Source organism: Nerophis lumbriciformis, linkage group LG04 (assembly GCF_033978685.3).
Source record: "Nerophis lumbriciformis linkage group LG04, RoL_Nlum_v2.1, whole genome shotgun sequence".
Lineage (NCBI taxonomy): Eukaryota > Metazoa > Chordata > Actinopteri > Syngnathiformes > Syngnathidae > Nerophis > Nerophis lumbriciformis.
The window spans coordinates 46,437,892-46,465,000 of NC_084551.2; the positions used below are offsets into that span (position 1 = coordinate 46,437,892).

Consider the following 27,109-nt stretch of genomic DNA (forward strand, 5'->3'; position numbering starts at 1 on the left):
TGAAAACAAGTGAAGCAGTGTTAAAAGTGTAAAAGGTTAATTGTGTTTTTAAGTCCAATTTTAACATTAAGTATCACTCAAGTGTAAAATGAAATGAAGCAGTGTTAAAAGTGTAAAATCTTAACTTTTTTTCTAAGTCCAGTTTCAACATTAGATATTACACAAGTGTAAAAACAATGTTAAAAGTGTAAAATGTTAACTTAGTTTTTAAGTCCCATTTTAACATTAAAAGTATCACTCAAGTGTAAAACGAAGTGAAGCAGTGTTAAAAGTGTAAAATGATAACTTTGTTTCTAAGTCCAGTTTCAGCATTAGCTATTACACAAGTGTAAAACCAGTGTTTAAAGTGTAAAAAAAGTCAAATTTTAACATTAAGTATCACTCAAGTGTAAAACAAAGAGAGGCTGTTTTAAAAGTGTAAAATGGTTAAAAAAAAAAAGACAGTGTGTAAAACAAATAAAGCAGTGGTAAAATTGTAAAATGTTAACTTAGTTTTAAGTCACATTTTAACAGCAAGTGTAATATAAGTGAATTAGTGTTAAAAGTGTAAAATGGTAAAAAAAATAAAATACATTAGTGTGTAAAAAAATAAAGCAGTGGTAAAATTGTAGCTTTGTTTTAAGTCTCATTTTAACATTAAGTATCACACAAGTGTAAAAAAAAATGTGTATTGTTAAAGTGTAAAATGTTAACTTTGTTTTTTAAGTCACATTTTAACATTAAGTATCACGCAAGTGTAATATAAGTGAAGCAGTGTTAAAAGTGTAAAATGTTAACTTTGTTTCTAAGTCCAGTTTCAACATTAAGTTTTACACAAGTGTAAAAACAGTGTTAAAAGTGCAAAATGTTGAAAATATATTTTTAACATTGAGTATCACACAAGTGTAAACAAGTAAAAACAAGTGAAGCAGTGTTAAAATTGTAAAATGTTAACTTAGTTTTAAGTCACATTTTAACATTAAGTATGACACGAGTGTTAAAAAAAAAAGTGTAGTGTTAAAAGTGTAAAATGTTAGTTTTTATGTCACGTTTTAACATTAAGTATCACACAAGTGTAATATAAGTGAAGCAGTGCAAAATGTTAACTTTGTTTTTAAGTCCCATTTTAACATTAAGACTGACAAGTGTAATATAAGTGAAGCAGTGTTAAAAGTGTAAAATGTTAACTTTGTTTCTAAGTCCAGTTTCAAAATTAAGTATTACACAAGTCTAAAAACAGTGTTAAAAGTGCAAAATGTTGAAAATATATTTTTAGCATTGAATATCACACAAGTGGAAACAAGTAAAAACAAGTGAAGCAGTGTTAAAATTGTAAAATGTTTTAAGTCACATTTTAACATTAAGTATGACACGAGTGTTAAAAAAGTGTAGTGTTAAAAGTCTAAAATGTTTGTTTTTAAGTCACATTAAGTATCATTTAAGTGTAAAATGTTAACTTCGTTTCTAAGTGCCAGTTCAACATTAAGTATTACACAAGTGTAAAAACAATGTTAGAAGTGTAAAAGGTTAACTTTGTTTTTTAATCACATTTTAACATTACGTATCACTCAAGTGTAAAATGAAGTGAAGCAGTGTTAAAAGTGTAAAATGTTAACTTTGTTTCTAAGTCCAGTTTCAACATTAGCTATTACACAATTGTAAAAACAGTGTTAAAAGTGTAAAATGTTAACTTTGTTTTTAATTCCCATTTTAACATTAAGTATCACTCAAGTGTAAAACGAAGAGAGGCAGTTTTAAAAGTGTAAAATGGTAAAAAAAAAAAAGACATTAGTGTGTAAAAAAAATAAAGCAGTGGTAAAATTGTTAAATGTTAATTTGGTTTTAAGTCTCATTTTAACATTAAGTATCACTCAAGTGTAAAATAAAGTGAAGCAGTGTTAAAAGTGTAAAATCTTAACTTTGTTTCTAAGTACAGTTTCAACATTAAGTCTTACACAAGTGTAAAAATAGTGTTAAAAGTGCAAAATGTTGAATATATATTTTTAACATTGAGTATCACACAAGTGTTAACAAGTAAAAACAAGTGAAGCAGTGTTAAAATTGTAAAATGTTTTAAGTTACATTTTAACATTAAGTATGACACGAGTGTTAAAGAAAGTGTAGTGTTAAAAGTCTAAAATGTTTGTTTTTAAGTCAAATTAAGTATCATTTAAGTGTAAAATGTTAACTTTGTTTCTAAGTCCAGTTTCAACATTAAGTATTACACAAGTTTAAAAACGGTGTTAGAAGTGTAAAAGGTTAACTTTGTTTCTTAATCACATTTTAACGTTAAGTATCACTCAAGTGTAAAATAAAGTGAAGCAGTGTTAAAAGTGTAAAATCTTAACTTTGTTTCTAAGTACAGTTTCAACATTAGCTATTACACAATTGTAAAAACAGTGTTAAAAGTGTAAAAATGTTAACTTTGTTTTTAAGTCCCATTTTAACATTAAGTATCACTCAAGTGTAAAACGAAGAGAGGCAGTTTTAAAAGTGTAAAATGGTAAAAAAAAAAAAAAAAAAGCCATTAGTGTGTAAAAAAAATAAAGCAGAGGTAAAATTGTTAAATGTTAATTTGGTTTTAAGTCACATTTTAACATTAAGTATCACACAAGTGTAATTTAAGTGAAGCAGTGTTAAAAGTGTAAAATGGTAAAAAAATAAAAAATAAGACAGTGTGTGAAAAAAATAAAGCAGTGGTAAAATTGTAAAATGTTAATTTTGTTTAAGGTCACATTTAACAGTTATTATCACACAGGTGTAAAAAAAAAGGTGTAGTGTTAAAAGTGTAAAACGTTAACTTTGTTTTTTAAGTCACATTTTAACATTATCACGCAAGTGTAATATAAGTGAAGCAGTGTTAAAAGTGTAAAATGTTAACTTTGTTTCTAAGTCCAGTTTCAAAATTAAGTATTACACAAGTGTAAAAACAGTGTTAAAAGTGCAAAATGTTGAAAATATATTTTTAACATTGAGTATCACACAAGTAAAAACAAGTGAAGCAGTGTTAAAAAATTGTAAAATGTTTTAAGTCACATTTTAACATTAAGTATGAGTGTTAAAAAAGTGTAGTGTTAAAAGTGTAAAATGTTTGTTTTTAAATCAAATTAAGTATCATTTAAGTGTAAAATGTTAACTTTGTTTCTAAGTCCCATTTCAACATTAAGTATTACACAAGTGTAAAAACAGTGTTAGAAGTGTAAAAGGTTAACTTTGTTTCTTAATCACATTTTAACAATAAGTATCACTCAAGTGTAAAATGAAGTGAAGCAGTGTTAAAAGTGTAAAATGTTAACTTTGTTTCTAAGTCCCATTTCAACATTAGCTATTATACACGTGTAAAAACAGTGTTAAAAGTGTAAAATGTTAACTTTGTTTTTAAGTCCCATTTTAACATTAAGTATCACTCACGTGTAAAACGAAGAGAGGCAGTTTTAAAAGTGTAAAATGGTAAAAAAAAAAAAAAAAAAAAAAAAGACTAAAACAAATAAAGCAGTGGTACAATTGTAAAATGTTAACTTAGTTTTAAGTCACATTTTAACAGCAAGTGTAATATAAGTGAATTAGTGTTAAATGTGTAAAATGTAAAAAAAAAAAATACATTAGTGTGTAAAAAAATAAAGCAGTGTTAAAAGTGTAAAATGTTAACTTTGTTTCTAAGTCCAGTTTCAACATTAAGTATTACACAAGTGTAAAAACAGTGTTAAAAGTGCAAAATGTTGAAAATATATTTTTAACATTGAGTATCACACAAGTGTAAAGAAGTGAAGCAGTGTTAAGATTGTAAAATGTTAACTTTGTTTTAAGTCCCATTTTAACATTAATTATGACACGAGTGTTAAAAAAGTGTAGTGTTAAAAGTGTAATATGCTTGTTTTTAAGTCACGTTTTAACATTAAGTATCACACAAGTGTAATATAAGTGAAGCAATGCAAAATGTTAACTTTGTTTTTAAGTCCCATTTTAACATTAAGACTGACACAAGTGTAATATAAACGAAGCAGTGTTAAACGTGTTAACATGTTAACTTAGTTTTTAAGTGACAACACTCTGGTTCTGTCCTCAGGTGTACGAGGTAGTGCCTTGTCAGAGCGACTGCAATCAGTACGTGTGGGTGGCCGAGCCTTGGAGCATCTGGAAGGTCAGCAACGTGGACCTGAAGGAGAACTGCGGAGAAGGTGTCCAGACCAGAAAAGTCAGGTATTGACCATGTGTATGCAGTGTTTGGTTGACTAGTTGTGTGAGACGGTCAGTGTTGGGTTAGTTACTGAAAACCAGTAACTAGTTACAGTTACTAGTTACTTTATTACCAAAGTAACTAAGTTACTAACTGAGTTACTTACACCAAATAGTAATGCGTTACTGTGAAAAGTAACTATTTAGTTAATATTGTATTGTTTTATTTTTTTTAAGGCTCCAATTAATGCCCTTTTAGCCTTCATTTCAGTACTGTTATTGCACTGGAGAATAATCATGATCAATGATCAACTTGACATGCATTTGCATCACTGAACTCTGCTAAGCAATGTGGTCTACGTACAACACACAAAGACAAAGATATGTTCCAAAGGACCAATTTATTTTGGGCCAGAACAAGTTGACAAAACTATTTTATATAGCTGCAACATAACAGTCATAAGTAACAAATCGCATAATAACAACATGTCACAACATAGCTGTAAACCTGGCTTCACCCAAGGAAGGCACACATGACATGATTATATGTCATGTCACTATATACAGCACACATACTGCTATACACACGCCTAACCAGGCCTTTTTTTCTCTCAAGGAATTGTGAAATAAAATCATGTCTTCTGTAAAGCCCAGAACATTCTACGCATTTCCAAAGTTTTAGTTTAGAGATAAGGAAAGATTGGCCTGGCCCACTAGGATCCCTCTTTATGTTTGTGAACTTTATAGTCTATACCAGTGTTTTTCAACCACTGTGCCGTGGTATACTAGTGTGTCGTGAGATACAGTCTGGTGTGCCGTAGGAGGTTATCTCCTATCACCTATTTGGGTTAAACATTTTTTTTTGCAAACCAGTAATTATAGTCTGCAAAATATGTGTTGTTGTCGAGTGTCGGTGTTGTCTAGAGCTCGGCAGAGTAACCGTGTAATACTTTTCCATATCAGTAGGTGGCAGCCGGTAGCTAATTGCTTTGTAAATGTCAGAAACAGCGGGAGGCAGTGTGCAGGTAAAAAGGTGTCTAATGCTTAAACCAAAAATAAACAAAAGGTGAGTGCCCCTAAGAGAAGGCATTGAAGCTTAGGGAAGGCTGTGCAGAACGAAACTAAAACTGAACTGGCGACAAAGTAAACAAAAACAGAATGCTGGACGACAGCAAAGACTTACTGTGGAGCAAAGACGGTGTCTACAATGTAGGATAGGATAGGACTTTATCGTCATTGCACGAGTACAACGAAACTATGTTTTCAGCACAAACCCGTTCAAGATTAGACAAACAAACAGTGTACAGGGTTACAGAACAGGAACGCTGATGGGTCGCCAAAGGCGCCCCGCCCCGTAAAAGATGAGAAAAAGATAAAACGCGGGGGAAGAAGATGAGTAAAAAATACAATCTAGACTGGGCTCCTAAGGAGGCCTAGTCTGGAGTGGGAAAAAACCTCCATGCCATGCACATAAACATGTTACATATAAACACGACAACTCGCAACAGAGGGGCGGGGAGATTTGAATTGCTGTTTTGGGCAGTAGATGGGATCTTTGATCCAAGACACAACTTACATTTAACTAAAATGTTCTTTTCTTTGTGCCCGACAAAAGAAAAGTAGTGAGAATATCTCCATGTTAAGAAACTCGGCTTCGCCTCCACCATGATGTCTTGTTAGTAAACACAGACACCCCCCCCCCCCCCCCCCACCCCTCTCACACACACACACACACACATCGCACGTCGCGCCTCTTCTCTTCCTTGTGACACAGGAACATTCAGAAAGACGACACTGCAACACTCCAATAAAACACACTCAGATCTTTTCAGTTTCTAGCCGATGCTATATAAAAAATAACGTAAAATAACGCAGTAACACATCATGTAGTAACAGTATGAGTTACTAAATATAAAAAACAACACGTTAGGCTACTCGTTACCGCCGAAAATAACGGCGTTAGTTAGTCCCAACACTGGTGACGGTATAAGCAGTCCCCATGATTACAACACACTACAATAGTTGGCCTGAGCGTGGAAAAGAGAACAAGAAGGTTGAATCTTAACAATCGTGCATCCTTCTCATCTTCTCCACTGTGTTGAATCCAGCCGTAGTTTGCAGAAGAACATTCTAAAAATGCACACCCAAGAGGACGGAAGTGAGAGGAAGTATAGTTAGACCTCTGGCAAGGCCAAACAATCTTCATTTGGATCCGCACCAATGTGTTCACCTCCTGCAGACACCTGCACTTTCCGGATGATGCGGGAAAATGTTGAAAAATGCCTCCTTGCAAGGATTCTTGGATTCGCTCCTTAAACGGGATCCACGCCAAAGTTTAATGGATACAATTGACTCCTGTCAGCATTCCACTTGCCCGAAAACTGCTGGCTGCATTTGGATGGTTTGGGGAGGAAACTTGCCAACCTTGAGACCTCCGAATTCGGGAGATGGGGGGGCGGGGTTTGGTGGTAGCGGGGGGTGTATATTGTAGCATCCCGGAAGAGTTAGTGCTGCAAGGGATTCTGGGTATTTGTTCTGTTATGTTACGGTGCGGATGTTCCCCCGAAATGTGTTTGTCATTCTTGTTTGGTGTGGGTTCACAGTGTGGCGCATATTTGTAACAGTGTTAAAGTTGTTTATACTGCCAATCTCAGTGTGACCTGTATGGCTGTTGATCAAGTATGCCTTGCATTCACGTGTGTGTGTAAGCCACATATACCTGTATCATGTGACTGGACCGGCACGCTGTTTGTATGGAGGAAAGGCGGACGCCAAAGGCAGTGCCTTTAAGGAACGCCCCCAATTTTGTTGTCCGGGTGGCAATCGGGAGAAATTCGGGAGAATGGTTGCCACGGGAGATTTTCGGGAGGGGCACTGAAATTCGGGAGTCTCCCGGGAAAATCGGGAGGGTTGGCAAGTATGGTGGGTACACATGTAATATTCCATTTGATTCCATGGGCTAATTCTTTGACCATAAACCACCACTTCCTGTTGTCAGGGGTGTCCCAATCTGATCTATCCGATATCAGCAATAAAAACAAGTATGGGATTTGATGGGCTTCCATCTAAAATGTCTGGGATAAGTGCGCGATACAAGCTGTTCTGCAGCATGTTTATTTGTGCAAAGATGGACAGCCGGTTAAAGGGAAATTGCCCTTTTTTTCATTCTCAATCCTTATGAGAGACAAGAACACATGTCTTTTTTTAATGCATCCTATCTCGTAAATAAAAGTCAGTTAACAATGGAACTAATGGGAGCCATGTTGTTATTGCGTCTATCACGCCCATAAAACATCCAAAAAGCGCCAACAATATGCCATTTACATTTCGGGACCTGAATATTAACCAAGTATGAGTTATATGAGTTAGGGACGGCGTGGCGCAGTGGAAGAGTGGCCGTGCGCGACCCGAGGGTCCCTGGTTCATTCCCCACCTAGTACCAACCTCGTCATGTCCGTTGTGTCCTGAGCAAGACACTTCACCCTTGCTCCTGATGGGTGCTGGTTAGCGCCTTGCATGGCAGCTCCCTCCATCAGTGTGTGAATGTGTGTGTGAATGGGTAAATGTGGAAGTAGTGTCAAAGCGCTTTGAGTACCTTGAAGGTAGAAAAGCGCTATACAAGTACAACCCATTTATTTATTATTTATTTATATTTTTTGTTATGCTGCTATATTAACATATTAAGCAGGTGAGCTGCTGCATCGCCTCTGAATTGGTGAAAGTTAATTCTAAATTATAAAGCAGATCAGATAGATCAGATAGGTCTTTATTGTCATTGCACAACTACAACGAAACTTTGTTTTCAGCACAAACCCGTTCAAGATTAGACAAACAAACAGTGTACAGAGTTACAGAACAGGAACGCTGATGGGTCGCAACAAGAAGCCCCGTATAAGATGGGAAAAAGGTAAAACGCTGGGGAAAAAGATGAGTAAAAAATACAATCTAGACTGGGCTCCTAAGGGGGCCTAGTCTGGAGTGGGGAAAAACCTCCATGCAATGCACACATAAACACGTTACATTTAATCACGACAAACTCACAACAGAGGGGCGGGGAGTTGGGGCCCTGGAAGGCGACCGCTGCGATGAAGCGCTCCCATCCGACCATCACCCCGATGGGAAACAAGCGGTGGTGAAGGCGTGGGGTGGGGGAGGGGGTGTGTGCGTGTGTGCGTGTGTGCCCAATTGTCTTGGGTGTGATGATGTAATGTTTTTTTAGACTGAGGCCGATCTGCAAAAGTTCGACTCCAGGTGTCGTTGAGGAGGGAGGGAGGTCAAAAGCGTCCATCATTGAGGTGTCCTCGGGGGTGTTTTTCAGAACAGCCTGGTCCTGTTTTCACAGCGTCAAGGCCATTCGAGGGAGTCAAATCGTAGATTAGGATGTTTGTTTTCCGCGAGCAGACAAAACAATGACTTGTCTGTTCTATTCGTCCATGCTGGTTGCTCTCAAATTCAATTAAATTTTCCTTTTCAGCAAGCTTCTCCATGATGTGATGCATCCTTCGATTCAGTTCAGAAATCGCCACAGTCTGTGTTCCCACAGCCCTGGCCAAACCATCCATTGCGACGAACAGCCTTTGGGCTCCTTGAGTGGCTGCCATCGTCTTACGAATTTGACGATACACCAGAGCAATGCCCAGCCCAATCAGCAGGTGCCTCGCGATCACAGTTCCAAATAGGTAGATGTCTTCCACGTCCTCGATGGAAAGGACTGAGAGGCACATGATTCTCCATTCATCCCAGGAATCCCTCACGTACCCCGCAGCAATGGTTCCATCAGGACAGCCAGGCTCCCCCGAATCTCTTTTCCTCGTCGAAAAGATTTTGTCAATTGCGTCGAGAGTCCAGCTGATCATTTCCATGTCTGATGTTTAGATTTGAGGACAGCGCAAAGAAAGAGGCTTCAAAAAAGTTCAGACAAGACAAAAACAAAGAGCGCAAGCTGGGAGAAGAGGGAGCGTAAAAAAATGTGACCGCCCTCACAGACAGGAAAATGTCTTCATGCCTCTCACCTAGATAGTAGAAGGGTGTGGACATAAACCGAGAAGTTGATCAACTTTGACATTCAATGTAGACTTAGATGGCAAGAAACAAACAAAGACACTTGTTTGAGGCAACTTTTTAGTTTTTTAACCCTTACTGAGGATTATGATTAATTCTTTAAGCATCCCATCAGTCGGCATCCCAGTGAGAGCAGACATTGTACAGCAAGTGATTGTTTTATTATGTTTGGAATTTGTATTTCTGATTCAGCACTTAGCAATACTGCTGCATGATGCTTAGTGTTTGTGTTGAAGGAAATAGCGAACTTTGTGATGTCTCTGAAATTAATATGCTTAAATATTACATGTTATTATGAATGTGCCTGTTTCTACATTACATATATACTTACGGCGTCTATATAAATCGATGATGGGGCTTTTAGATTATTTTCAGAGCGCTTGATAGGCGGAATACAGCCTATCAATTGTTGACTGACTTTTACTAGCGTTTATTTATGTTTTAGAATGCATTAAAACAAACAAACACATACGTGTTCTTGTCTTATGAATGATAAGAAAAATTCCAAAAAAAAGTGCAGTTCAACTTTAACATCTAAATGTCCTCCAAAAAGCACACAAGGTTGGTCTTTGTATTTTAGCGAAGCCATTTACAAAAGGTAAACATGGTAGGCTACTAGGAGCTAGCAGCTACACAACAGCTAAGCACACAACAGCATACATGCTAGACATACTGTATGTAGTAGTGTCCTTAAAGGCCTACTGAAATGCGATTTTCTTATTTAAACGGGGATAGCAGGTCCATTCTATGTGTCATACTTGATCATTTTGCGATATTGCCATATTTTTGCTGAAAGGATTTAGTAGAGAACATTGACGATAAAGTTCGCAACTTTTGGTCGCTGATAATTAAGCCTTGCCTCTACCGGAAGTAGCAGACGATATGCGTGTGACGTCACAGGTTGTGGAGCTCCTCACATCCGCACATTGTTTACAATCATGGCCACCAGCAGCGAGAGCGATTCGGACTGAGAAAGCGACGATTTCCCCATTAATTTGAGCGAGGATGAAAGATTTGTGGATGAGGAAAGTGAGAGTGAAGGACTAGAGGGCAGTGGGAGCGATTCAGATAGGGAAGATGCTGTGAGAGGCGGGTGGGACCTGATATTCAGCTGGGAATGACTAAAACAGTAAATAAACACAAGACATATATATACTCTATTAGCCACAACACAACCAGGCTTATATTTAATATGCCACAAATTAATCCCGCATAACAAACACCTCCCCCCTCCCGTCCATATAACCCGCCAATACATCTCAAACACCTGCACAACACACTCAATCCCACAGCCCAAAGTACCGTTCACCTCCCCAAAGTTCATACAGCACATATATTTCCCCAAAGTCCCCAAAGTTACGTACGTGACATGCACATAGCGGCACGCACGTACAGGCAAGCGATCAAATGTTTGGAAGCCGCAGCTGCATGCGTACTCACCGTACCGCGTCTGCGCATCCAACTCAAAGTCCTCCTGGTAAGAGTCTCTGTTGTCCCAGTTCTCCACAGGCCAATGGTAAAGCTTGACTGTCATCTTTCGGGAATGTAAACAATGAAACACCGGCTACGTTTGTGTTGCTGCAGCCGCCCGCAATACACCGCTTCCCACCGATTCCCACCTACAGTTTTCTTCTTTGCTGTCTCCATTGTTCATTGAACAAATTGCAAAAGGTTCACCAACACAGATGTCCATAATACTGTGGAATTTTGCGATGAAAACAGACGACTTAATAGCTGGCCACCATGCTGTCCCAAAATGTCCTCCACAATCCGTGACGTCACGCGCAAGCGTCGTCATACCGAGACGTTTTCAGCAGGATATTTTGCGCAAAATTTAAAATTGCACTTTAGTAAGCTAACTCCTCCGTATTGGCATGTGTTGCAATGTTAAGATTTCATCATTGATATATAAACTATCAGACTGCGTGGTCGGTAGTAGTGGGTTTCAGTAGGCCTTTAATTGAACACTATTACTTGTGTCTGTATAAACAAGTATCAAATAATTTTAGTTGCATATTACTAACATGAATAGAAATGATCCAGTATCAAATGTGTACGCATCATTCAACTTACTGCGTCATGAGCTATACTTGATTAATTATTGTGGCCACTAGGGGTCACCAAAAAAAAAAATTACCATTCCACTTCAACTTAAAGAGAGTTCATTCCATTGCAATCCAATTCAATCCAATCCACTTTATTTATTATAGCACATTTAAACACTCAAATATCATCCTTAGCTCCACCAATGACTGAACAAAAACAAAAAATAAATACATATAAAACAAAACAATATAAAATAAATATGATTAAAAATTATTTTAAAGGGTAAAACCAATTAAAACAGTAAATAGAAATCAAAATTTTGCAGACGGTTAATAATAAATAGCTCAGTGTGTTTTGTACCTACCATTGTTCTCTGTTTAAGTAGACATTCCGCACTACAAAATAATAAAAGTGCGACTCCTGCTGATATCGTGTCGGATCAATGTTGATATCGGCAAATACTTCAATATATATCCAATATCGGTACTGCACGGGAAGTGCCAAAAGCTGTATCAGGACACCACTCCGTGTTATCACATTTATTTAAATGAGGTGTATCTATCGGCTTGAAAGAACCTTCCAAGCGTAGTGCAGTGTTCTCATCGCTGCACTCGCCCTCCTCCAGTATCATTCCATGCCTCACTTGATGACACTCCAGAGCACTCCACAGCACAACAGCCGCGTGACTCGGTGCTCGTGTCCTCAGGTGCATGCTCAACACCATCGACGGCCCCTCAGAGGCAGTGGAGGACTACCTGTGCGACCCCGAAGAGATGCCCCTGGGGGCCCGCGAGAGCCGGCTGCCCTGCCCGGAAGACTGTGTCCTCAACGACTGGGGCCCGTGGAGCCGCTGCAGCCTGGTGAGTGCTTTAAAAAAACCTCTGCAGAAATGTATTTTAATATCTCTGCTGTTGTGGAAAATTTTTACTGACGACACGAGTACAAAGCAACAACTTTGTCAACAGCTACTTTGTCATGCTGCACAGCGGACCAGCAGAAATGTCTGCAATGAGATGTTTTATACAGCTCTCTCTCTCACACACACACACACACACACACACACACACACACACACACTGTCCTGTGAGAGTGCATTCAGCTGGCAGGGTAGGGAAGTGATTGATGACGCACACCTGACTAACAACGCTGCAAACAACTCACACACTGCACTGATGTAGCAGTATTAACTCACTACAGACCTCCATCAAGGCTACACAATTCTACATGGTACCATGTGACATGTGACAAAATCATGTGGTAATGTTCAACTCCAATCCTGTAGGGGGCAGCGTGTTGGTCTGTACTTTTTTCTGGTCCTGCTCAAAATGATATTCTGTAACACACCCAAAGTGGGGCCCGTGGGCCATTTGCGGCCCGCAGCTAATCTTCTATAAAAATGTTATTTAAAAAAATAAATAAAAGAGCAAAGAGGTGAAATGTAATAAGAACAAGTTGCAATGTCAACACTAACAACACAAAGCTTTTTAAGCTCCTTAAAGCTGGCATTGCTTAAAAAAATAATAATGGATCAATATAAATGTTATGAATTACCGACTTATTCAAGGTTGCAATTACTGGAACATCAAAAATTTCACTTTTAATTTTTTTTTTTTTTTTGGGGGGGAATACTGCATATATCTTCGACAAAAAAAGGCATAAAACGAAAAAAGAAAATGTATAATGTACATACATGTATACACGTATGATCGTTGAAAGTAGGGATGTCCGATAATATCGGACTGCCAATATTATCGGCCGATAAATGCTTTAAAATGTAATATCGGAAATTATCGGTATCGGTTTCAAAAAGTAAAATGTATGACTTTTTAAAACGCCGCTGTGTACACGGACGTAGGGAGAAGTACAGAGCGCCATTAAGCCTTAAAGGCACTGCCTTCGCGTGCCGGCCCAGTCACATAATATCTACGGCTTTTCACATACACAAGTGAATGCCTTACATACTTGGTCAACAGCTATACAGGTCACACTGAGGGCGGCCGTATAAACAACTTTAACACTGTTACCAATATGCGCCACACTGTGAACCCACACCAAACAAGAATGACAAAACACATTTCGGGAGAACATCCGCACCGTAACACAATATAAACACAACAGAACAAATACCCAGAATCCCTTGCAGCACTAACTCTTCCAGGACGCTACAATATACACCCCCCGCTACCCCCTAACCCCCCCGTCCCCCAACCCCTCCCACCTCAGCCTCCTCATGCTCTCTCGGGGAGAGCATGTCCCAAATTCCAAGCTGCTGTTTTGAGGCATGTTAAAAAAAATAATGCACTTTGTGACTTCAATGATAAATATGGCAGTGCCATGTTGGCATTTTTTTCCATAACTTGAGTTGATTTATTTTTGGAAAACCTTGTTACATTGTTTAATGCATCCAGCGGGGCATCACAATAAAATTAGGCATAATAATGTGTTAATTCCACGACTGTATATATCGGTATCGGTTGATATCGGAATCGGTAATAAAGAGTTGGACAATATCGGATATCGGCAAAAAAGCCATTATCGGACATCTCTACTTGAAAGTTAAAAAAAAAAAAAGGTATGACTTATTTCCAACACTTTTAAGAATGAGGCCCTTTTGGATTCCATGAATTGTAGTTAGATTTTGTATTTTTTATTGTCTTTGCTAAAAAAAAATATTTATAAGTATTAAAAGCAATGTTGTTATGAAATATTTACCTATTGAAGGCTCCAAATACTTAACATCAAATATTACACTTTGACATTTTTTTGAGAGGAAATATTGCATAGTTTGTGTTTTTGCCATAAAAAAACAGCTTTTGACAAAAAAAGCATAAAACAAACAAAAAAAAAACAGACTTGAAGTCGATCTAGAGATTTAAGTCGTAATGAAAATTTGGGAAAAAATGAATTACTTTTTATATATACACTATATTTCCAAAAGTATTTGGCCACTTGCCTTGACTCACATATGAACTAGAAGTGCCATCCCATCCTAACCCATATGGTTCAATATGATGTCGGTCCACCTTTTGCAGCTATTACAGCTTCGACTCTTCTGGGGAGGCTGTCCACAAGGTTGCAGAGTGTGTTTATAATTTTTAATTTTCCACCATTTTTCCAAAACCGCTTTGGTGAGGTCACACACTGATGTTGGTCAAGAAGGCCTGGCTCTCAGTTTACGTTCTAATTCATCCCAAAGGTGTTCTATCGGGTTAAGGTCAGGACTCTGTGCAGGCCAGTCAAGTTCATCCACATCAGACTCTGTCATTCATGTCTTTATGGTCCTTGCTTTTTGCAGTGGTGCACAGTCATGTTGGAAGAGGAAGGGGCCCACTCAAAACTGTTCCCACAAAGTTGGGAGCATGGAATTGTCCAAAATGTTTCGGTATCCTGGAGCATTTAAAGTTCCTTTCACTGGAACTAAGGGGCCAACCCCACACCATAATTCCTCCGTTGACCCCTCTTTGTCAGTTTACGTGGCCTACCACTTGGTGGCTGAGTTGCTGTTGTTCCCAAACTCTTCCATTTTCTTATGATAAATGGAAGAGGACTTTGGAATATTTAGGAACGAGGAAATTTCACGACTGGATTTGTTGCACAGGTGACATCCTATGACAGTTCCACGCTGGAAATCACTGAGCTACTGAGAGCGGCCCATTCTTTCACAAATGTTTGTAGAAACAGTCTCCATGCCTAAGGTTATTGTATTGGTTTTGAAAAATATCAAAATGGCCCACACATGCTTTCGGTTTTTTTTAGTGTGCAGCCCTCAGTGGAATATGTTTGAACACCCCTGCTTTAGATTGTTAGCAACATTTTTGCACATGTACGCCTACGTTGTTGTCCTATTGATCATGCAGACAGAGGAAGAAAAGAAGCACACACAAAGTTGTTCATTGTTGAATGAACAAATATGTAAGTTTTAAGATTATGTTGTGCATTGAGAGGTTTGATTTATATTGTGTGCTACATCAGCGCTGTGACTAATTAGTGCATTTTCAGAGTTATGATCCTGTTTTTAGCTTCTTGACCGGACACACTAATTAGTATATGTTGCAACAATTTATGTTTATCATACAAGCCAGTGGATTTTACGCACTGCAGCTATAAATCAACAATTATGGCCCTGGCTCATGTCCTAGTGCAGGGGTCGGCAACCCGCGGCTCCGGAGCCGCATGCGGCTCTTTGATCACTCTGATGCGGCTCAGCAGCTTACTTGCTGAACCCCCCAATTTTCCCGTGAGACTTCCGGATTTCAGTGCCTCTCGCAGAAAACTCCCGGGATTAATATTCACCGATTTTCACCTTTACAGCTATAATAAGGGCGTGCCATGATGGTACAACATTTGGAGCCCTCTACAATCTGTATTAACAGCGTGCCAGCTCAACACTTGTTATACAATATACATCTTCAGCTTGCACACGTACGTGACAGCAAGCCATACTTGGTCAACAGCCACACAGGTTACACTGACGGTGACCATATAAAACAACTTTAATACTCTTACTAATAATGCGCCACACTTTGAACCAAACTCAAACAAGAATGACAAACACATTTCGGGAGAACATCTGCACCTTAACACAACCAGAACAAACACCCAGAATCCCATGCAGCCCTGACTCTTCCGGGCTACATTATACACCCCTGCTACCACCAAACCCCGCCCCCACCCCAACCCTGCTCCCTCACACGCATTATTAGTGAGAGTGTTAAAGTTTTTTTTTATACCGCCACCGTCAGTGTAACCTGTGTGGTTGTTGACCAAGTATGCCTTGCTGTCACCTACGTGAGCAAGCGGAAGCCCCATACAACGTGTAGCTGATCAGGCACGCTGGTTGTAGTGGGTGCTTTTTGCTGTATCATCACCGCACGCATGACGCTGACAAGCGCCATTAATTTAAAGCCCGCGTTCCGCACCAGCTTTCAAATTCCATATAAAAGGTGTGGGCAGCGTGTCTGAGACCCCTGGATTATACATAGCACAAAGCAAAAAAAAAAACTTTGTATGCAGTGTCATTTCATTTAAAATTTTCAAAAAATTTTGCGGCTCCCATTGTTTTCTATAATTTGTGAAACTGGTCAAAATGGCTCTTTGACTGGTAAAGGTTGCCGACCCCTGTCCTAGTGCATGTGCAAACATTCATGCAGGGACAATTAAGGAGAACATGGTCTTTTGTAAAGATTACAATTTATAATTATAAATAGTCAAATTGGTTCTATGATGGCGCTTGTAACTCAAAACTCTTGTATCTCAAATCCACGTCACCCTTTGAAATTAATTAAAGAATATATGTCATTGTGGTGGGCTTCACGGTGGCAGAGGGGTTAGTGCATCTGCCTCACAATACGAAGGTCCTGAGTAGTCTTGGGTTCAATCCCAGGCTCGGGATCTTTCTGTGTGGAGTTTGCATGTCCTCCCCGTGACTGCGTGGGTTCCCTCCGGGTACTGCGGCTTCCTCCCACCTCCAAAGACATGCACCTGGGGATAAGTTGATTGGCAACACTAAATTGGCCCTAGTGTGTGGATGTGAGTGTGAATGTTGTCTGTCTATCTGTGTTGGCCCTGCGATGAGGTGGCGACTTGTCCAGGGTGTACCCCGCCTTCCGCCCGATTGTAGCTGAGATAGGCTCCAGCGCCCCCCGCGACCCCAAAGGGAATAAGCGGTAGAAAATGGATGGATGGATGTCATTGTGGTTTGTGAAGCTCTTTGAGACACCTGTGATTAAGGCATACCGTTACTTGCCAACTCTCACGAATTTTCCGGGAGACTCCCGAATTTCAGTGCCTCTCCCGACAATCATTCTCCCGATTTCCAGCCGGACAACAAGGCACGCCCCCTCCAGGTCCATGTGGACCTGAGTGAGGATAGCCTTTCGTCACGTCCGCTTTTTCTCCATATAAACAGCGTGCCGGCCCAGTCACGTTATAACATCTCCGGCTTTTGGAGAGTGCACAACTGCGCACACAACAAGAAGGAGACGAAGCAGAAGAACGAATAAGAGACAGTCATGGCGACGACGAGTAAGTAGAAGAAGTACGCTTGCAAGTCATCAGAGAGGGTGTTTGTCAGGTTCAAATACAGGACATCTGTTACACAAGACAAAAGGCAAGGAATCAAACAGAGACAGAATTCAATTTGGACTCAATTGAGGAGAGACGGCTTCAACCTGTAACCTCTTACAGTGTCTTAGCACGCTCTGACCAAGAAGGTTCTCGTCTCCTCTTTTAATTCAGATCTTCCATGTTCACGCACCAACATATGTCACAATAGGAATGGGGAGGTATGTAAAACAGTCATTGTTTTTGGTCGCTTTGAAGTCCAAGAAGAGGACTTCTCGGGCTTGGCTCTTCCTGGATCCAGCTGGGGCAGGTGTTGGAGGACAATGGACAACCCCTCCCGTCTCCTGTCCACAGTGACTTCAAGAGGGCAGCGTCTCGTAAATAGCGTTGACCAAATAGTTGGAAGAGAGTTGGAGGACAATGGACAACCCCTCCCGTCTCCTGTCCACAGTGACTTCAAGAAGGCAGCGTGTCGTAAATAGCGTTGACCAAATAGAGGGAAGAGAGTTTGTGAATTACTTAAAAGAGAGTTCGTTTAACACTTCAAAGAGAGTTCCTCCAGGAGTTGAGCACATCCTGCCATCTGTCCGTGCTGAACTCACAGTGGCGTTTCCCGAGACTTCATCCTTTTGTTAGGCCTCGAAATACAGCATTCATAATACAACATTTGAAATACAGCATTCATAATACAACATTTCTTTTGTGATAACTTACAAACAATTATTCCAACAGTGTTGAGCATGGTTAGAAAGATAGTGACAGAGAATAGAACAAGGCTGGACAATTCAAACCTGAACTCACTCCTTTCCTGCAAATTAAATTTCACAGATGCTGCCCATACCTATGCTCCTTCAAAGGCTGTGCTACTGGCTGCAAAGCATTGCACTTTCAAATACAACAATGAGTAGAGGAGTGTTATGTGTGTGTATATGTGTAAATAAATGAACACTGAAATTCAAGTATTTATTTTATTTATATAATACATACATATATATATATATATATATATATATATATATATATATATATATATATATACAATGTATATGTATATATGTATATATATATATATATATATATATATGTATGTATATGTGTGTATATATATATATATATATATATATATATATATATATATATATTAGAGATGCGCGGATAGGCAATTATTTCATCCGCAACCGCATCAGAAAGTCGTCAACCATCCGCCATCCACCCGATGTAACATTTGATCAGAACCGCATCCGCCCGCACCCGCCCGTTGTTATATATCTAATATAGACGATGCAAGGCATTAGTGAGGTTATAAAGCTTTTGCCTGTTAAAGAAAGGAGACTGATCCAATGCAGTGCAAACATTCGCGTGCCACGCTGTCACGACCCAGACGCACACCAGTGCGCAATCATATGGGAGCCGCGCTGAGCGCACCTCCAAGCGCGTCTCGCTGCCGGCGACGGCCGCGTATGAGCCCGACGCTCCAGCGCCATCCATTTTCAGGGCTAGTTGATTCGGCAGGTGGGTTGTTACACACTCCTTAGCGGGTTCCGACTTCCATGGCCACCGTCCAGCTGCTGTCTATATCAACCAGGGTGAGCCCCACCCCTTTCGTGAGCGCACTGCGCGCGGAGTGACCCCTGTTACGCGCGCCCGGCAATGGGGGTGGCGGGCAGGTAAGCTGCGCGCGCGGAGTGACCCCTGTTACGAGCCCCCGGCCACGGGGGTGGCGGGCAGGTAAGCTGCTTACCTGCTGCGCGTGACGCCGGCTGCGGCGAAGGCGGACGAGGCGGGGTGTCGGTGCGGTGGTGACCCTGGACGTGCGTCGGTCCCTTCTCGCGGATCGCCTCAGCTACGGCTCCCGGTGGGGCCCTCTCGGGGGAAGGGGCCTCGGTCCCGGACCCCGGCGAGGCGTCCCTTCTCCGCTCCGTAAAAGTGTCCATCTCTTTTTTTTTTTTTTTCTTCTGTTGTGGCATATGCAGCAGGTGCCTGCTCGTTTTTCGTATGTGGGTAACAACATTTAACTATGTATATATATTTCCGAATTGGTTTAACTGCCACCCGCCTGAATCTATTTAAAATCAATTTTTTTTTTATTTCAACCACCCGACCCGACCCGACCCGCGGATAAAATCTAATTTTTTTTAATTTCATCCGCCCGATCCGCGGACTCCGCGGTTGTGCCCGCAAACCGCGCATCTCTAATATATATATATATATATATATATATATATATATATATATATATATATATATAAATATATATGTATATATATATATATGTATATCAGGATATATATCAGGGGTCACCAACGCGGTGCCCACGGGCATCAGGTCGCCCGTAAGGACCAGATGAGATATCTTTTTTTCCTTAGCTCAAGATTCCCAGTCGAGCGGAACATTTTGATACTGGAATGGCTCCAATCGGATGAAAACTGTGGGCTGTGGAGCGGGCCACAGTTTTTGGGCGTGATGATAGTTTTTTGGTGTAGAACAGGGGTCACCAACGCAGTGCCCGCGGGCACCAGGTCGCCCGTAAGGACCAGATGAGTCGCCCGCTGGCCTGTTCTAAAAATAGCTCAAATAGCAGCACTTACCAGTGAGCTGCCTCTATTTTTTAAATTGTATTTATTTACTAGCAAGCTGGTCTCGCTTTGCTCGACATTTTTAATTCTAAGAGAGACAAAACTCAAATAGAATTTGAAAATCCAAGAAAATATTTTAAAGACTTGGTCTTCACTTGTTTAAATAAATTCATTTATTTTTTTACTTTGCTTCTTATAACTTTCAGAAAGACAATTTTAGAGAAAAAATACAACCTTAAAAATTATTTTAGGATTTTTAAACACATGTACCTTTTTACCTTTTAAATTCCTTTCTCTTCTTTCCTGACAATTTAAATCGATGTTCAAGTAAATTTATTTTTTTTAATGTAAAGAATAATGAATACATTTTAATTTAATTCTTCATTTTAGCTTCTGTTTTTTCGACGAATAATATTTGTGAAATATTTCTTCAAACTTATTATGATTAAAATTCAAAAATATTATTCTGGCAAATCTAGAAAATCTGTAAAATCAAATTTAAATCTTATTTCAAAGTCTTTTGAATTTCTTTTAAAAAAAAATTCTGGAAAATCTAGAAGAAATAATGATTTGTCTTTTTTAGAAATATAGCTTGGTCCAATTTGTTATATATTCTAACAAAATGCAGATTGGATTTTAACCTATTTAAAACATGTCATCAAAATTCTAAAATTAATCTTAATCAGGAAAAATTACTAATGATGTTCCATAAATTGTTTTTTGAATTTTTTCAAAAAGATTCGAATTAGCTAGTTCTTCTCTTCTTTTTTTTCGGTTGAATTTTGAATTTTAAAGAGTCGAAATTTAAGATAAACTATGTTTCAAAATTTAATTTTCATTTTTTTCGTGTTTTCTCCTCTTTTATAAAAATGTTAGTGGCTAGCTAGTTAAAATGGGATGTTGTGATTTCACAAGATCATTTGAAAATGTTCAATTTGAAAAATGTGCACTTAGAGAAAATATAAAAATAAAGTGTTGCATATTGATAATTATCTGTTTCTATATATATTTATTGTGAGAAATCATTAAGATGATCAGTGTTTTATTAATAATAACATAGAGTTAAAGGTAAATTGAGCAAATTGGCTATTTCTGGCAATTTATTTAAGTGTGTATCAAACTGGTAGCCCTTCCCATTAATCAGTACCCAAGAAGTAGCTCTTGGTTTCAAAAAGGTTGGTGACCCCTGATATATATATATATCAGTGACGTGCGGTGAGGTTGATGGCTGGTGAGGCACTGACTTCATCACAGTCAGATTTACAAACATATGAACCCTAAAGAGTATCTTATTCATCATTTGATTGGCAGCAGTTAACGGGTTATGTTTAAAAGCTCATACCAGCATTCTTCCCTGCTTGGCACTCGGCATCAAGGGTTGGAATAGGGGGTTAAATCACCAAAAATGATTCCCGGGCGCGGCGCCGCTGCTGCCCACTGCTCCCCTCACCTCCCAGGAGATGAACAAGGGGATGGGTCAAATGCAGAGGACAAATTTCACCACACCTAGTGTGTGTGTGACAATCATTGGTACTTTAACTTAACTTTAACTTTACACATACAAACAGTAACACACAAAAAAGCACATTTAATAAAAAAAATGTATTATGGTCTTACCTTCATTTATAAATGCGCCGCTGTTGTGCTGGATTAATGAATTTACGATGGGAGTGTTATATCAACTAAAGCCCTCACTTAAACTTTCCACGTGCAAGATTGAATCTATTTAAAAAAGTGTAACCGAGGGTTTATAAATGTCGCCTATACTGTATGAAACTACAAAATAACAAACACGAAGGCTCCAGTTGACCACTTTATTTACCTTCTTTCAAAAACCTCCGCAACGTGACATCACTTCCGCTCTTAGCGCCTTCAAAATAAGAGCTCAAGGCATATACTGTATAACAGCGCATAACAGGAACTTAACATCACAAAGAGGAAAGCCCATAAAAATAGGTTACAAAGGTTATTTAATAAGAAGTCAAAAAGTGCAAAAACAATAATGTTCGTGTTGGAGGAGTTGTGAATTAGGTACACCTGCAGTCTGCAGGTGTAGTGTACCTAATGTTGTGGCCCTGCAGTCATTCACAACTCCTCCAACACGAACATTATTGTTTTTGCACTTTTTGGCTTCTTATGAAATAACTTTTTTAAATAGATTCTATCTTGCACGTGGAAAGTTTAAGTGTGGGCTTTAGTTGATATAACACTCCCGTCAGGGGTTGCTGTGCATTCTACAGCGGGGGTGCAGGAGGCGAGCCTCAGCCAGTGCGTCTTTTGCAGCAGTTTTATGATCGCTCAGCACAAGAAATACTTTACACACATACAGTTGTTGACAAAATACACTGTACATTATATACCTCAACTAACTAAACTATGGAAATGTATAATATAGTTCATATAGCAATACGGTCTCACTGCACAGCAGACCAGCAGTTAGCCGAGTCCGTCCATGTTGAGGCACTGAGTGACGTGCCTCGACTGGCTGCTGTTCACCGCACCGTCTCTTCTCAGTATTTGAACGGCAAATGTGAAAATTCAGCGATTTCGAATAAAAATAATCTAAAACTGGTGAAGTTAAATGGAAAATAACTTTATAGTATAATCACTGGATACATTTAACAATTTAATATATATTTTTTTCTTTTTACATTTTTTTCTTTCCATGATGGCAGGTGAGGCCCGCCTCTAGTGACTGCACGTCACTGATATATATATATATATATATATATATATATATATGAATGAAATACTTGCATTTCAGTGAATTCTAGCTATAAATATACTCCTCCCCCTTAACCCCGCCCCAACCCCGCCCACCTGTCCCGATGCCAATATTATTTAGATACTTTTCGGTACTTTTCTATACTTTTCTAAATAAAGGGGACCGGAAAAAATTGCATTATTGGCTTTATTTTAACAAAAAATCTTAGAGTGTGGCGGACTGGTAATTTTCAGAGGCGGTATGGTACCGAATATGATTCATTAGTATCAGGGTTCTATACTAATACCCGTATACCGTACAACCCTACTAGTGACTATGTAGGGTTGTACATAGTGTATGTAATGTACGTCACAGCTGGTCAGACGAGGCACCAAGCAGTGTGGGTGGGGAGAGTTTCCACAGAGTGTTTCCAGAGCGGCCAGCCTGAAATGTGAGTGCCAGGGACAGACACAAGGAGATTTTTACAAGAAAGTTCTAAAGCTTAGTGATGTATCAGATACATCAGATTGTAGATGTTTTTTTGTTTTTTTACCCTTCGCGTTCATATTTCGCTGTGTTGGTTGCATTTTTGTTGCATTTGGCTTGATTGTAAAATATGTCGATTGAGAGTGGGTGTGACGTTCATGTGTTGTCAATATTCAGTGTTTTATCGTTCATAGAAAAATTGAAAAATTCCGTTTTTAAGGCAGTCTGTCATAACATTTTTAGCATTCAATCAGACTTTATTGTGGGGTTTTATATTAATTTTCCTAAAACTAGATATACCGAACCCAGATACATTTTTTTCTCTAAATTTGGCCCCCGAGTCAAAATAATTGCCCAGGCCTGTTCTAAAACTAACTAAACAGTCCAGTTGCGATTGATTGAATTCCCAGTTTTTTACCGTAAAAAATGTTTTTGTTTTTACATGATGGATAACATGCTTTGATATCCTAATGCAAGCAGATATTGAAGTATTTATTTTTATTTGAACCCAAAATTTTTGGAATGTATGATAATATAATATTTACATTATCAAGTTTAAAAGATATACAATTGTATGCCCTACATCAGGGGTGTCAAACTCATTCAGGGGCCGCATGGAGGAAAATCTGTGCACACGCGGGCCGGACTATTAAAATCATGGCATTAAAACTACAACTTCAGATTGTTTTCTTTGTCTTACTTTGGCCAAAAATAGAACAAACACATTCTGAAAATATTACAATAAAAATATAGAAAAAAATACTGGCAGCGGTAAAGTTTAGATCATGACAGAAAGAAGAAAGTGAATGAATGTTTATAACTGAATACATTATTTATAGATGCATAAAAATGTGTTTTCTTTTGTATTATTTTTTTTAATTAAGTAATGTTTATGACAACCGTTTTCCAAAACACAATATAGAATGTGAGATATAACAGGATAATGCATACATTTATCATTTGTTTTCAAAACGGTTGCAAAAAAGTGGGACCCAAGAAATGTACGGTGGAACCCCATTTTTATGACTTCATGGGGTCCCCGGGACCCCATTCTGAAAATTCCTAGCGCCAACACTGATGGAGTATTGGCATACTTGCCAACCCTCCCGGATTTTCCGGGAGACTCCCGAAATCCAGCACTTCTCCCGAAAACCTCCCAGGACAAATTTTCTCCCGAAATTCAGGCAACGCCCCCTCCAGCTCCATGCGGACCTGAGTGACGTGTCGACAGCCTGTTTTCACGTCCGCTTTCCCACAATATAAACAGCGTGCCTGCCCAATGACGTTATAACTGTAGAATGATGGCGGGCGAGTTCTTGGTTTCTTATGTGGGTTTATTGTTAGGCAGTTTCATTAACGTCCTCCCAGCGCGGTAACAACACACAACAACAGCAGTCACGTTTTCGTCTACCGTAAAGCAGTTTGTCTGCCGTAAACAACAATGTTGTGACACTCTTAAACAGGACAATACTGCCATCTACTGTACATGCATATGTGACAATAACATCTAGGGCTTTTAGAGAGTGCAGTGCACAACTGCGCACACAACAAGGAGACGAAGCAGAATGCATTATCAGAGAGGGTGTTCAGCATGGTTAGAAAAGTAGTGACAGAGAATAGAACAAGGATGGACAATTCAACCCTTAACTCAACAATGAGTAGATGAGTGTTTTGTGTGAGTATATATGTAAATAAATGAACACTGAAATTCAAGTATTTCTCTTATTTTATATATATATATATATATATATATATATGTGAAATATTTGACTTGGTGAATTCTAGCTGTAAATATACTCTTCCCCTCTTAACCACCCCCCCACCTCCTGAAATCGGAGGTCTCAAGGTTGGCAAGTATGAGTATTGGTGCGTGCAAAACAGCAGCAAGCGGCTGTGGCCTGCGGGCTGGTTCTAATACTAATCAGTCAATCAATCAATCAATGTTTATTTATATAGCCCTAAATCACAAGTGTCTCAAAGGGCTGCACAAGCCACAACGACATTCTCGGTTCAGATCCCACATCAGGGCAAGGAAAAACTCAACCCAGTGGGATGACAATGAGAAACCTTGGAGAGGACCGCAGATGTGGGTGGCCCCCCTATAGGGCGACCGGTGGACAGTGGACGTCGAGTGGATCCAGCATAATATTGTGAAAGTCCAGTCCATAGTGGAACTAACATAATAGTGAGAGTCCAGTCCATAGTGGGGCCAGCAGGGAGGACAATAGGGTGACAAGAACTAAATCATCCAGACCAGAGATAAATTGTATTATGTTTATCTTACGTAAAAATAAATATATTAATTAAAAAAAAAATTAATTGTATTTTTATTTGTATTTTTTCTGACTCCTTATTACATCCAGCCATAGAATTATACATTAAAATACACATATTTGAAATAATTAATTTTAAATGATCATAGTAATTCATTTAAAACGACCTTGTTTAATTATTAAAATAATTGCTTGTTTATCAACAACTTTAGCATTTTATTCATTACATTTTGAAGCTCTCAGAAGCCAAGTTATCTTATATTCCTTAAGATTTATTTATACAAGTTTGATGTATCATTTATGTAAACACAATTTTGTTTGCATATTTTCAGGATGTATATATATATATATATATATATATATGAAATACTTGACTTGGTGAATTCTAGCTGTAAATATACTCCTACCCTGTTAACCACGCCCCCCGCCCCCGAAATCGGAGGTCTCAAGGTTGGCAAGTATGGCTCTGGGAATCACTAATAAACCTAAGTTCTTTGAACGCAGATTTCTTTCCGGGACATATGGTTTAATACAATCGGCAAGATAGGATGGCGCTAGACCGTCTAGTATTTTATACATAAGTAGTAAAACCTTAAAGTCACATCTTAAGTGCACAAGAAGCCAGTGCAGGTGAGCCAGTATAGGTATATATATATATATATATATATATATATATATATAAAGGTATATACAGTATAGGCGTAATGTGATCAAACTTTCTTGTTCTTGTCAAAAATCTAGCAGCCGCATTTTGTACCAACTGTAATCTTCAGTATCATCCCGGGAGCCATAAATAATAAATTTGCGCCAGATCCAGCCCGAGGGCCTTGACTTTGACACATAGGCCCTACATGTATTTTTTTTTTGTCAAGTACTTTATTGACACATATTATTTCCAGGCTTTGGCGGGGCGCCTAAAATGACGTGGCGCTGGTTTACAAGCACATGCACTGCAAAAAGTCAGTGGTCAAAAACAAGAAAAAAAATAAAATAAAATTAGGGGTATTTTATTTTAACTAAGTAAAATTATCTGCCAATAGAACAAGAACATTTGGCTTGTCAAGACTTTCCAAAACAAGTAAAATTAGCTAACCTCAATGGACCCAAAAATACCTTAAAATAAGTATATTCTCACTAATAACAAGTGCACTTTTCCTGGTAGAAAACAAAAAGAAACCTTTTTGCTCAATATGTTGAAAAATATTCTTAAATTAAGTAAATGCTAGTGCCATTATCTTGACATAATGATATGCGCTCCGCATTACATTTCTTGAAACCAGCAAACTTATACTAAAAACTAATTTATTGTTCTTAATGGAAAGACAACAAGGCAACCGCTTGTTACTCTCGGGGTCTCCTAGCCGCTCAGGCAAATCATATTGTCTAAAAATGCATTTTTCCATTGACAACATGACATCATCGCGCCAAGTGCGTACTCTTTCAGTCAATTAGTGCGCATATATACAGCCCAATTTTTTTTAAATTGTAATTTTGAAGAATTTATCTGAATGTGCATGAACTATTTCTGTTCAAAACTGTTTGAAATGTCACATGTTGAATGTTTAAATACAGTTTACTGTACTGTGCCAACTGTACTACTATATGAGTACGTATTTTCTATTGTTTCATTGAAAATAAAACAGCAAAGTCCATTTGGCTGTCATCTATTTTAATTATTAGACACAATTTTGTCAAAATCATGATTTTTCTTTCATGCTTGAAATAAAGAAATTATTACTTTGAAA

At 38.7% G+C, this 27,109-nt stretch overlaps 1 protein-coding gene across 1 annotated transcript in view; it reads left to right on the top strand.

Moving 5' to 3' along the window:
• thsd7ab (thrombospondin, type I, domain containing 7Ab) overlaps window positions 1–27,109 on the top strand; it is a 671,822-nt gene that overhangs the window by 534,028 nt on the left and 110,685 nt on the right. The window contains exons 17-18 of the mRNA XM_061956418.2: window positions 4,046–4,179; window positions 11,969–12,122. Coding sequence (XP_061812402.2) covers window positions 4,046–4,179; window positions 11,969–12,122 — 288 coding nt within the window. The remainder of the gene's footprint in view (window positions 1–4,045; window positions 4,180–11,968; window positions 12,123–27,109) is intronic.